General features: G+C 46.1%; 1 protein-coding gene across 1 annotated transcript in view; it reads left to right on the plus strand.

Annotated features, from left to right (window-relative positions):
• The window catches only part of LOC146073298 (uncharacterized), a 43,358-nt gene extending 29,318 nt beyond the window's left edge, over positions 1-14,040 (plus strand). The window contains exon 4 of the mRNA XM_083180476.1: positions 13,208-14,040. Coding sequence (XP_083036602.1) covers positions 13,208-14,040 — 833 coding nt within the window. The remainder of the gene's footprint in view (positions 1-13,207) is intronic.
• The last annotated feature ends 649 nt before the right edge of the window (positions 14,041-14,689 follow it).

Genomic DNA, 14,689 nt, shown 5'->3' on the forward strand with positions numbered 1-14,689 from the left:
TTTATGTTACTGACAGTTATCCCCATAATACTTGTTGTTGAATAAAAAATGATCCTTATAAATGATATGATTCTGTTTTTGGCTGCTGATCTAATATATTTTATAAGTATTAAATCCTTTTGTACATTGTTCTACATATTAGAAGATGGGAACATGAGAGATACAGATGGAGCCACCACCATCTAGCCTGCCTATGGCGTTTGTCCAACCATAAGTAGCACAGCATGGTATATGGCATTATATACCAGCAAGACCAGTCCCATATAAAAGAGGAGATTCTTGGTGAGATGTTTAACCATCAGACACATCTCACCATCAACCGACTGCTCATACCCCTTTCCCACTGCAGCTCTTAAATGGTAAATTGCCTTTTTTTAGCCTTTTTAAACGGGTAGAGCTGCAGTGGGAAAGCTCCAGGGGGCTTTACCCATTTAACATATACCGGTATTTGTTAAATAGGTAAAAATCAGGGTTCTACCCATTTAAGAGTCATTTTTTGGCAGTGTGAAAGGCTCTATTTCTATGGCTTGAACCGTGTCCCTTGGGGGTTGAATGTGTGAATTCTATTAAATGTTTTTTAAAAATGGGTTTCACCTGCAATGTGAAAGGTGTTAAGGCTCAGACCCTTTTTAAAGTGCCGTTTAAGAATGCCGGGTCTTTACCTGTCTCTGCAGTGTGAAAGCAGCATTATAGGTTGAGCTTAGGGCTTCAATGAGATTATCCAACACTGATCCTGTATTGTCCTATATTACACTTTCCCACATATTTATTTTAATATTAGAATTGGAATCAGCGCTACTGCTGTCACTGATAGTACATGGACGCTCCTGTTCCATATACTGGAAAGACAGAAAAGTATAGTCCCAAGGCGCAAAGCCAGGATCCTGCTGCCGTATAGTGGAAGATGAGGAACACCGGAATCCTCTGGTAGTCGATATTCTTTGGAAAGAACCAATGTAAGATGGGCGCTGGATCCCTTGTTTTATCTCCCTATATATGAGACCAATGTATGTCTCATATGTATTGGGTAAAAGAGTGAAAGGAAGACATATATTAGTGTAATGTCTTAGTGACACAAGGATATATACGAAGGGGAATGAGATGGTGAATTCCTGGGTATATAGGAGATCCCGTACCCTCACTCACTCGAAGTGTTTGTTATGCAGTCACATCAAGGTATCTTTAGATTTTTTCTCTTGGGACACCACTGTGCTCAAACAAAGAAGGAGTCGGTGCGTACCGTACTCACATGTACGAATATAATGCCTCTCCTATCAAGGGGGCAGATGTACTAACCACCGTTAAGTGCTTATGTAGCACTTAACGCTAGTAAAATGACTTTTTTACGATTTGTTTAAATGTATGAATGGGACTTTTAACGTCCCCCTGAGGCAGCCCTGAACTTAACGTTCAGGCGCTGTCCTCCGGCTTGAAGCTATAAGCTTTAACGTCTAAGGCAATGTATTATTGCCTTGTCAGACGTTAAAGCCGCTGCTTCTCTTCGCCAGCCCCAGGCTGGCGTTAGGTTGATGTTGTCCTTTTTTTTTAACACCTCCTCTCCCCCCTCCGATCCCGCCAGCATGCCGACACCTTGCTCTACTGTCAGCATGCTGGCTCCACCGGCTTCCCCGCTCCCCTTCCCCCTCTTTTTTTTATACCTGTTTTTTTTTTGGGGGGGGGGGGGGGCAGCGCATCCCCCCCTCCTCCTCCGATATCACCAGCATGCCTACCCCTTTGTTTTTTACTCAGCATGCTGGCGCCGCTGGCTTCCCCGCTCCATGTTAACATTTTTTTGGCAGCGCATCTCCCCCCCCCTCCTCCGATCCCAGCATGCCAACACTTGTCTTTACTGTCGGCATGCTGCGCCGCTGGCTTCCCCGCTCCTGGTTAACATTTTTTTGGCAGCGCATCTCCCCCCCCCCTCCTCCGATCCCAGCATGCCGACACTTGTCTCTACTGTCGGCATGCTGGCGCCGCTGGCTTCCCCGCTCCAGGTTAACATTTTTTTGGCAGCGCATCTCCCCCCCCCCCCTCCTCCGATCCCAGCATGCCGACACTTGTCTCTACTGCCGGCATGCTGGCGGGATCGGAGGAGGGGGGGGGGGAGATGCGCTGCCAAAAAAATGTTAACCTGGAGCGGGGAAGCCAGCGGAGCCAGCATGCCGACAGTAGAGACAAGTGTCGTCTGGGGGGGTCGCGGAGTGGGGCAACCGCCTGCCCATAATAAAATAAAAAACAAAAAAGAAAGAGGTACGGGAAAGTGGCAGCAAGTCTATAGCCGCAAGACTTGGCATGCTGGTGGATTTGGAGGGAGAGGGAGGAGGAGGAGAGGAAGGATATTTCACCATGTACCTTCCTTAAAATGAAACGCTGCAGGGTCCCACGGAGAGCGGTGGCACGGCAGGAGAGTAAGAGGGACCCTCTTTCAAAAGCCTGGCCATCAGCTGATTGGCTCAGTTCTCAGCCAATCAGCTGCAGCACAGTCTTTTGAAAAGGATGGTTTCTATTCTCCCGCTTGCTGGAGGGGACCACGGGGAAGAGATCAGGCTAATGGTAGCGGCGGGAGAGTACAAAGCATCCTTTTTAAAAAGTCAGAGTGGCCGCGGATTGGCTGAGCGCTCAACCAATCAGCTGGCGGCCGGTCTTTTGAATAAGATTCCCGCCTACACCCCCACCGGGATCCCTGCTCTGAGGGTCCCTATAGTGAAGTGATTTCACTCGGCGGGGTCCCTTCAGTGATAGGGAAAAAATTTCTTCTATACGGCCCGATTTCTTGTGGCATTAGAAGGGGGTTGGGGGGGAGGGTGGGAAAGCAGATGTAAAAAAAAAAAGAAGCCAGCATCAGAAACATGCTGTCTACTTACTCAGGTGCCATCATGCTGGTCGGCATCGGAGGAGGGCAGAGGAGACGAGGAAAAAAAATAATGGAAGGGGGGACGGGAGCGGGGAATCCGCCGAAGCCAGCATGCTGACATGAGAGGCAGGAGTCAGCATGCTGGCCGGATTGGAGGGGTGGAAAGGAGCTGTAAAAAATAAAATAAAAAACAAGTAAAAAAAAGAACGGACGGAGAGGAGCAGGGAAGCCGACAGAGCCAGCATGCTGACAGGAGAGCAAGGTGTCGGCATGCTGGCGGGATCGGAGGGGGGGAGAGGAGGTGTTAAAAAAAAAAAGGACAAAATCAACCTAACGCCAGCCTGGGGCTGGCGAAGACAAGCAGCGGCTTAACGTCTGACAAGGCAATGAGGAGGTGAGTTAACGATTAACGATACTCAGTAGCGCCAGCTACATACATTAGGGTGAAATCTGTCCCTGCTCCTAAGCGTTATGCCAGGAGAAGTGGCAAACGTTAAAATACAAACGTTAAGGGGAGATTGATACATCTACCCCAATGTATCTTTTGGTCCACTCGCTGTCCTTGAGGCCCCTTAATATCAAATGGTGCTCATGCATCCCCAGTGGTCCCAAAGAAAGGAGGGGAGTACAGATGGACTCAATAATAAAGTTTTATTTAGGTGACAAAAAATGGGTGCATCAAAACAAACTGCCCCCAAGCTGGTAGGTTAAAGGATTACCTGAAGAGACGGTGCGTGGCCACCCACCGCTAACCAGGCAATTCCAGGGGTACAGATGTAGTCAGCACAGGTCCTCTCCACCAACGCGTTTCGACAGACAAGCTGTCTTTGTCAAGGTTGGAGGTTAACTGTGCTAGGTGGTGGTATTTATACCTGTGGCATAGATCAGCAATGATAGCTGGAAGTCCGCCTCAAAAAGGGGAGGGGGAAATACCGGAAGTGTACATAATCAGATTAAACTACATGTTCCGAGAGGTATACAAATAAACTGAAATAATGCAGGTCTATGTTGGGGTCCCAAACGTCTACACTTAGATATCTCTTATATATTTAGCCAGATCCGTCACTCAAAGCAGTGTGGCAAACGGTGGGCGGGGTTACACGGGTGATTGACAGGCCCGTCCACCGTCAGCCACACTGCAAAACCTGGCCACTTCCGTAATACACACCACCCCCCTTGGCCTCTGTTCTCCACACAATCCGCCCCCTCCTCGGCCACTAACCCCGCCCCACGGCTACACACCGCGCCCCCCCCCCCCCCCCCACGGCTACACACCGCGCCCCCCCCCCCCACACACACACACACACACACACACACATCATCCGGCCGGCACACAACCTCACACACTACCCCAGGGTTGCATACCCTGTACCTATTGTACCGGTTTTCTAGCCTTCAGGCTTCAGCTGCAGCGTGTCGCCTCCTTCCATTTCCTGCACTTCTCTGTCTCAGCCGAGGAGGCTAGGGGGACTCTTGGAGTTGTAGTTTCAGACTGCCGGCTATTCCCCAGGAAGCCTGAAGGGGAGCCGCCGAACCAGACTACAACTCCCAAGGTGCACCAAGGGAGGACACGGTCTCCTCCTGCTCGGGGATAGACGGGAGAAGAACTTCACTTATGCATGCTGTTTGTCAGTCAGAGACCTGATCGATGCGCAGCGCAGCAGGAGAGGACCAGCGGGGCAGGTAAATTATTATGTTCAACTCACACACGGTGGGTATTGAAACTATCGGCAAGACCACGCCCCTTTTCCCGAAGCCACGCCCCTCCCGGATTTTTTTTTTTTTTTTTTTTTTTTGTACCGAATTCTGACCCTCACATGTTGGAGGGTATGGGGTTGCCGACCCTCCCGCATTTAGCGGGAGTATCCCGCTTTTTGATCCCTTCTCCCGGTCTCCCGGGAATCTATGGGATCCTCCCGCCTTTTAGGCTGCCTGTCAAAAAAAAAAAACCCCAGTGACTGCGCATGCGCAAGTTACAAAGCGCAGGGGCTGACGGTGACCTCGCGGCTTTCCTATTACATGCCGGCTGGGGTTCTGTACTACCGGACGTGGTCAGGTCACCGTCATAGCCCTGGCAGCGGCAGCACAGTGACAGCATGGGGCAGACACGGGAGCAGCAGAGGGCAGCGCCGCAGAGTACATGGTAAGCTAGCGGCAGGCTTCCCTCCTGCTTCTCTCCCTCTGCTCCCCGCTGTTTTCTTTAATAGGGCTCGGGCTCAGGCTGTCTCTTCTCCCCCCCCTCGCTACAGACCCCCACGCTGCCGCTGCCGCTGCAGCTTCATAAAAATTGCTCCCCTCCCCAGTCCCCACTACCTTATAACATATAAGGTGCAGGAGGAGAGGAACATTTCTTTTTATAAAGCAGCAGCGTCGTGGAGGGAGGGAGGGAAGAAGGAAAGATTTTCAAATTTGCAAAATGTACCTATAATGTACACTCTGAAATGTACTTTGCATAGCTCCGCCCATGGCCCGCCCCATTTACATGCCGTAAATGAGGCGGGACCATGGGCGGAGCTATCCAAATTACGTTTGAGAGCTCCCACGCCCCCTATTTCCTCTAACAAGCTGCTCTCTCCCGCAAAGCCCAGCTCAAAAGTCGGCAAGTATGCACTACCCACCCCCTCCAAGCCCAACACCCCCCCTATGGCCGCCCATACACGGCCAGCTCCAAGGCTACACACCGTGCTCCCCCCCACCATACACTGCCACCACCCCCCCCCCCCGCTACACACCGCGCGCCCCTTCCCCCTCACTCTCATAACAGATGTAGTTGCTAACAAGCACCACTCCCCCTCTCAGCACAAACACCGCCATACCCCCCGCCCCACCAAAGCACAGCACGCCCACACCCGCACCCCCTTCACCAATAAGCCTGCATCTCCCTCGGCCCGTCCTCACCACCCCTTCCAGCACTACACGCCCTGATACTAGCTGCCCCCCCCCCTGCCCTCACTGTCGAAGATCCCGTCCCCCACACCCGCCAGCATCACTCAGACGCACAGCCTTGCCGTGCGCCCGCCGCTGGCACCTTCTTTACCCAGCCAGCCAACCAGTGCCTTCGCTCTGTCGGAGGAGCCGTCCCCCCACACCCGCCCGCATCTGTCACAGACACACAGCTCATTGCCGTGCGCACGCCACAAGACCCGCCCCTGCCCACCCACTGCCGTCTCCACATACCCGGCAAATCAAGACATTGCCATGCGCCAGCCGCTGCCCGTACACTGCCATGCTCCAGAGGAAGACCCGTCTCCCAACACCCACCAGGATCTACAGAGCCGCACACTACATTGCCGTGCGCCCGCCACTGCCACCTTAATTACACCGCAAGCCGCCCATAGATGACGCAGAGCAGCACTCTCCCGGACCCACGGACTGCTGCTGACCACCACTGCACAAGACTGTAAGTACTATGCCATCCACCCCATACCACTACACCACCATGGGGTAGTGGGTGCCATAATATGTGTGCTAAAGTAGTAAAACAGCAGCTACCCCTTAAACATTACCGTGCTGCATTTACTACTTTAGCAGACGTATGGCACCCACCACCCCATACCACTACACTACCAACGCCTCTCTATCTATGGGGTGCCGGTCAGCCCCACCCTCCATAACCTGATCACGCTGCACTCTCACTAACCATGTACTACTTGGGTAGGCTTATGGCACCCAGCACCCCATACCACTACACCACCAACGCCTTTTCTAACACAACCTCCCTTAAACATTTCATCGCACACTATATTGTGTGCGTTTTGCCACACACACACACACACACACACTTATGCCTCCAATACTCACAACTACTCACACACCCCTCCATGCCTCCTATATTCACAACTATACACACACCCATCCGTGCCAACAATACTCAAAACTACACACACACACACACACATATCAATACACATGCACCTCACACTACTTCAACTAACACATCCCCACATCTATTTACACTCTCCACCCCGTGCTGCCACCAATCTTCACTCTCCAACACCATATGTAAGTACCACCCAGCAGCCCATACCACTACACATCCCCACATCTATTTACACTCTCTACGCCGTGCTGCCACCAATCTTCACTCTCCAACACACTCACAACTACACACATATACACCCCCATCAATGCCTCCAATACTCCCAACTACACACACACCCATTCATGCCTCCAATACTCACAACTACACACACCCATCAATGCCTCCAATACTCACAACTACACACACACCCATTCATGCCTCCAATACTCACAACTAAACACACACACACCCATTCCCATACATGTCTCCAATACTACCAACTCACTCACCCACTCACCCACACACACACACCCACCCATCAATGCCTCCAATACTCCCAACTACACACACCCATTCATGGCTCCAATACTCCCAACTACACACACACCCATAACCATACATGCCTCCAAAACTACCAACTACATACACACACACACACACATCTATGCCTCTAATACTCCCACCTACATCACACACCCTTCACACTACCTACCCTATATCTCTATTAACTCCAGCACCCTACACCACTCACTAAACCTCACATTTTACACTCACATCTGCAATACGCATGCACCTCGCACTACTGCACCTAACACATCCCCACATCTATTTACACTCTCCACAACCTGCTGCCACCAAACTTCACTGTCCAACACCATATGTAAGTACCACCCACCACCCCATACCACTACACCACCAACGCCTTTTCAAACACAGCTCTGCTCCCTTAAACATTTCATTGCACACTATTTAGTGTGCGTTTAGCCACACACTCACTTATGCCTCCAATACTCACAACTACACACACACATCCATGCCTCCAATACACACACACATCCATGTCTCCAATGCTCACAACTATACACACACACACACAGCCATGCCTCTAATACAAACAAATACACACACACACACCCCCATCCATCCATGCCTCAAAAATACACACACCCATCCATGCCTCCATTACTCACAACTACTCACACACCCCTCCGTGCCTCCTATACTCACAACTACACACACACACACATCCGTACCTTATATGCACTTTCATTAAAAAACATTTATGCTCTCAAATGCACTGTAAGCACATTATTCAGCAAATTACACTACATTTCACACTCACATATATTCCTACTTCTAATGGGGCAAAGCCCCTCACGACGGTGTGAAGAGCGCCCGGAGGGCGCGATGAATCACCTAGTTGAAATATATAGTGTATGTGGAGAATGCTTTTTAAGCATTTTCTCCGTACCCAGAAGTAGCGGGTGACGCGCATCTGGAACGCAAACGTCACTTCCGCATACCTCCGTTTGTGTAGGACTGTCCATAGGAGGCAGCGGGTGATGCGCGTCCAGAGCGCATAATCGTCACTTCCGCCACCTCGCATACTTTGACATTGTGAGGAAGTGCTGTCCGGAAGATGCGGCGGGTGACAAGCATCCAAGATGCATAAACGTCACTTCCGCCGCCTCCCATACTGTGGCAATGTGTATTGGTCCCGGAAGTTGCGGGTGACACGCAGATGGACCGCATGTGTCACTTCCGCCTTCCTATATGTGCCCAAATAAGCCTGGGCACATATAGGAAGGCGGAAGTGACACATGCGGTCCATCTGCGTGTGTCCATCTGCGTATACCTCTCGGAACATGTAGTTTAATCTGATTATGTACACTTCCGGTATTTCCCCCTCCCCTTTTTGAGGCGGACTTCCAGCTATCATTGCTGATCTATGCCACAGGTATAAATACCACCACCTAGCACAGTTAACCTCCAACCTTGACAAAGACAGCTTGTCTGTCGAAACGCGTTGGTGGAGAGGACCTGTGCTGACTACATCTGTACCCCTGGAATTGCCTGGTTAGTGGTGGGTGGCCACGCACCGTCTCTTCAGGTAATCCTTTAACCTACCAGCTTGGGGGCAGTTTGTTTTGATGCACCCATTTTTTGTCACCTAAATAAAACTTTATTATTGAGTCCATCTGTACTCTCCTCCTTTCTTTGGGACCACTGGGAACGCATGAGCACCATTTGATATAAAGGGGACTCAAGGACAGCCAGTGGACCAAAAGATACCTTGATAGGAGAGGCATTATATTCGTACATGTCAGTACGGTACGCACTGACTCCTTCTTTGTTTGAGCACAGTGGTGTCCCAAGAGAAAAAATCTAAAGATACCTTGATGTGACTGCATAACAAACACTTAGAGTGAGTGAGGGTACGGGATCTCCTATATACCCAGGAATTCACCATCTCATTCCCCTTCGTATATATCCTTGTGTCACTAAGACATTACACTAATATATGTCTTCCTTTCACTCTTTTACCCAATACATATGAGACATACATTGGTCTCATATATAGGGAGATAAAACAAGGGATCCAGCTCCTGTTCCATAGTCTGATCCATGGCCGACAACAGAAGGAAAGATATACATTATATTACAACATGTGATCACCCAGTGATACAGACAATAGAGGGGCTGTTACCCTGTAATTCAGACACTGATAGAATACTTATAGAATAGATTGCCTGTATATCATATCTAAATAGCTTTTATTAAACCAAGTATTAAAAGAATAGAAGAGATAAAATGACACACAGGTTCCTGCACACAGATGTATATTAGGAAATGTCTCTGCTTGTCCATGTGATTCTCACCAGACCGATTTTATGGGACAACCGATGGTGTCTGACTCCTAGAAGCACAGTCCAAGCATATGTTGTTACAGTATATAACCACGTGGGGATAAGTTTAGTGATGTTTGTGATGTAAATGATGGTCGATCCTATAATTATATATAATAATAACAGTCCCAATGCCAATATCGGAGTCCCAATAAAAACTGCATCCATACTGGTCCTGGTCTGGTCCAAGCAGAGATGGATGACCTTAATTTGGGAAAACAAGTGTGTGCTAGCAGTTGGTTATGTAGTAAATCAGAGATTTGGGGCCAGAAGGAAGTGTTCTGGGTGATAGATGCTGATCATTTGTCTATTAGGTAAAGGGTTAGATAAGGTCCTTATGTCTTTTACATTGCACAAGTTGTGTTTTAGATTCATTGTTGAAAAGTGGAAGAGAGACCATAAGGAGATACATTGGACACTGAGAGGTGACATGTAAATTAGGGTCACACCGGGGAGACTGTTCTCCTATAACTACACTGTCTCTTATTAATTTACTAAGGGGAGACAGTTATTCATACCTTGAACCAATAAGACACAGATGTATGGATAGTTACCTGCCATGAAGAACAGTACAGAATACTCTGTGTTATATAAAAGCTGCTGTCAGTTAATAAGGCGGACACTGACGCCATTATACCTCTTGCATTACCTGACAATATATTCCCTGGCTACCTGCCTCTATGGATATGTAACATACAAATTGTCCATACAAATGATGTGAAATTGTTTTATTAATCATCTTACATTATACTAGTCACTGATTGACAATCTTGGGAAAAAGATATACCTACAGCAGACAGTACAGTGTGAGATTATATCCCGATATTGTCATAGTTACTTGTCTTGCACTAGAAATGTGATGTTTCCATCTAAAAGCACATTCACTGGGATAATTGTATAATTACACCAGTAATTGTGTGCTCTCATATCAAGTCACGTGACTACTCTCGGGCTGAAGGCAACATTCAAACATGAAATAAGACTATTATTATTGCTGAAGTGTTCTTAGCATTGTCTTTTGCCACCCGCCCGTATGTGATGTACTATAAACACACTGTTTATACCTAATTAGATTATCACTGGTAACATATATGTGTTTCACTTTTGTACAGACTGTGAAACTAACTATATATATTATCATATTGCTCAGTGTCCCGTTTTCATCTGCGACCAGAGATGGTCGCAGATGAAAATGTCACACTGCCGGGAGAAGAGGCAATGGAAGTCGCTGGTCGGAGGAGTATGTTCCTCTGTCCAGCGACCATTCAGGGGCTGAAACCGGGAGCGCGCACCCGGTGATTTATCGCTGGTGCACACTCCAATCACTGGCAATATGGTTGCTCAGCGACCATATTCCCAGCGATTTCAGCCCCTATCGCCCCCGTGTGTACACAGCATAAGTGATACATAGGGGTGAAATGTAATAGGGTGAGAGATTCAGAAAATGAGAGATTTGGTAATAGATCTCCAGTTTTTCTTAAAGTGGCAATCATTTACACTGCAATATCACACTGGTTTTGCAGTATAAATGATATCTTCTATTATGTGAATAGAGGAGATACATTTAAAAAAGTGCCCAAATAAAAAGAGAGTGCTTTTCCTTCTATTACTGATATGTAGAACAAGTCTTTCTGCTGAAACTCTGGCCAGACAATAGGTGACTCCTAAACAAAAGGCCCCTTTGGTGACATAACAGGATGCCAGAGGCTGCTGTGATCTAATTAGAATACAAGGTGTTACCCTGCCAGGGTGTAATTAGCATTTTCCATTGTAGTAAGTGACTTTAGGAATATTTACACCTCATTTACAAGACAAGGAGCTGGGCAGGAGGAGCTGCTGTGGTGAATGACTGTATACTAGTGTTATGTGACCCTAATTTACATGTCACCTCTCAGTGTAAGAATTCCTGCAGGGCATCCTGGGAACTACTGGGGAGAGATGGGGAGGAGTGACTATAAATAGGCTGTATCAGGCCACTGGGAGCTGATGGAGGAGCTGCTGGATCAGTTACTGGTTGGAGAGCTGGGAGGACGGAGGAGTAAGAGAGAGACAGAGGAAGGATCCCCAGAGTAAGGTAATTATATTATACATAAGATTATGCTGATAATTACACAATCAGTTTTACAATTCTTTTGTGAATATTGCCTTGTTATTAGTAATTACATTTTATTCGGCCAATATATAATTAGTTAATATTACTATATAATAGAATAATATGGCCATATTCTATGTGTGACATTGCAGTTAAGTATTCATAAATAAATATACAAATTCATGAAAGCTCACATTATATATATATAAATATATTAAAGGGACTTTATCATTTTACATCACAATTGTATGTGTCAGTAATGTAGGGGCAGGAATCATTTAGATGTCACATAATTATACTGTATAATACCATATGTGATACAATATATATAATCAGTAATATGTACAATATATATCTCTATGTGTTCTTCATCAGTTCTATGATATCATGTATAAGTACCATATGGACTATATCTATATATTCTCTATCATACTGTGGGATCATTTGTATAATATATCTGACACAATAAAAGGATAATGCTGCTCCTCACCTTTATGGGGGAATTGGAGTGTTGTGCATGCTGGCAGTCACTAGATGGCGCCCAATGGAGCTTCACGTTTTGCCCTGTTTGGGAGCTGACATTATTGTTATATTGGCTAGTTACTTGTGTGTATATATATATATATGTATATATATTTCTCTAATTGCTGTGTGCTCATATGTGTAATACCTCTATATTCTATGCCAGGGCAGTGTTTTCAAAGTGTATACTGTTATTATACATTCTACATTAATATAATTAGATAATACAAGATCAAATAACTTGCATTTTGGAAAAAATATATTATTTTTCTATAAAAAAAAAACATATTTATTATAATATATATATAATTCTCAGTTTTTTGTTTGTACAAATATAATAAAGGAATGATGATTCACTAAGATTATTGCAATAAAATACTATTAACATATATTATGATTAACATGATACAACATATGACAGGGGGTAATTTCAGCCTTCTCATGTGCGGCTCCTCTCACCCCCTGCCCCTTTCTTATCTTCTCATGCATTGGCTTATGATATATTTATGGACAGCAATACTGCTATTATCTCCACAAAGGTTTCTTGGAAGTTTTTTCATGTATTTATTCCTCATTTATGACAAGCGGCATCATATTTATGTGGTATATTAATGGAATGACATTACTGACTATTATATTGTGCTATTTCTTACCCACTGTATTTGCTATAATATACCATTTGGATGTTTGCCTATTGCCATGGATATATATCAGTCTCACATGCATTGAATAATCTATTATTACATGTCGTGCTTATTTGAAAATAAAAATAACTAGATCTACACCGGTCATTTCTATATTTTAAATATTGATTTTTTTCGTGTTACAGATAAAATACAGAAATTCTAAGAACATTAGAAGACATCGATGAATGGACATAATTCTCTGATAAAGCCAACTATACACAGTGTTATTCTATACACCTCTGAAGGATTCACTAAAGACATTCTCATTTTCTGCATGGGAGAAACCTTCCACAGCTAACTTCTATCTTATCTAATACATGATGAGTCTGACAGGAGAGAGACCACATCTGTGCTCTGAGTGTGAAAAACGCTTTACATATAAATCACAGCTTCTCATCCATCAGAGAATTCACACAGGAGAGAGACCACATCTGTGCTCTGAGTGTGACAAACGCTTTACATGTAAATCAGCGCTTCTCAGACATCAGAGGAGTCACACAGGAGAGAGACCACATCTGTGCTCTGAGTGTGACAAACGCTTTACATATAAATCACAGCTTCTCATACATCAGAGGAGTCACACAGGAGAGAGACCACATCTGTGCTCTGAGTGTGACAAACGCTTTACATGTAAATCACAGCTTCTCATCCATCAGAGGATTCACACAGGAGAGAGACCATATCTGTGCTCTGAGTGTGACAAATGCTTTACATCTAACTCACATCTTCTCAGACATCAGAGGAGTCACACAGGAGAGAGACCACATCTGTGCTCTGAGTGTGACAAATGCTTTACATCTAACTCACATCTTCTCAGACATCAGAGGAGTCACACTGGAGAGAAGCCATTTACATGTTCTGAGTGTAGCAAGAGTTTTACCTGTAAGTCAATTCTTATTATACATCAGAGGATTCACACAGGAGAGAGACCATTTATTTGCTCTGAGTGTGACAAATGCTTTATACGTAAATCACATCTTCTCATCCATCAGAGGAGTCACACAGGAGAGAGACCATTTCAATGCTCTGAATGCAGAAAGTGTTTTTCCCAGAAATCACATCTTTCTGAACATCAGAGAAGTCACACAGGAGAGAAACCGTTTCAATGCTTTGAATGCAGAAAGTGTTTTACAGAAAAGAGAAATCTTCTTCTTCATCAGAGGATTCACACAGGATAAAAACACATTAATGTTCTAAATGTAGCAAGTGTTTCACTAAGAAACAAGGGACCTTATTCATGTCCATTCCTCGACCCCTTCATTCGCAATGGTCCGATGTTTTGCTTTTGGCATAGCATAAGATGACATTTTAAAGCAGAGCCGGGTGGCTGTGATGTTATGTGTCTGCACTTGTGCAGGGTAATTTCTTCTCATGTGCAGACGCTGGGTGCGTGCAACCATAGCGAACAACCTGGGGGAGACAGGGGGCGCAAACTGGTCCATTTTCATATGGGAACACCCAGCGCTTCATGGGTGATCCCATGAGAACGCTGGGTGTTCTCATGCTAATGATGAAGCATTAGCACCAGATGTCAGCTGCCTGTCCACTTCCTTCAGAATGCACACACATCTATGGTTGCTCTGAGTAACCTTAGATGTGCGTGTGCCTTCCACATCATTCAATGGTCGGTGACCACCAAATGATGTAGGTGTTTCCCCACAGCCTGCGAATGGATGTTTATGTTAAACATCCATTCACAGCCTGTGCGTGGGAACACCTGCTGCAAGTTGGGGTGAGCAGCCCGGGATTTGAAGGCAAGGTTTGGTGGACTCACAAGGCTGCGAATTCCCAACCTTGCAATACAATTAGAATAAAACCCCCAAAACT

This window comes from Crinia signifera, chromosome 4, assembly GCF_055691185.1.
Source record: "Crinia signifera chromosome 4, ASM5569118v1, whole genome shotgun sequence".
In the NCBI taxonomy this organism is placed as follows: domain Eukaryota; kingdom Metazoa; phylum Chordata; class Amphibia; order Anura; family Myobatrachidae; genus Crinia; species Crinia signifera.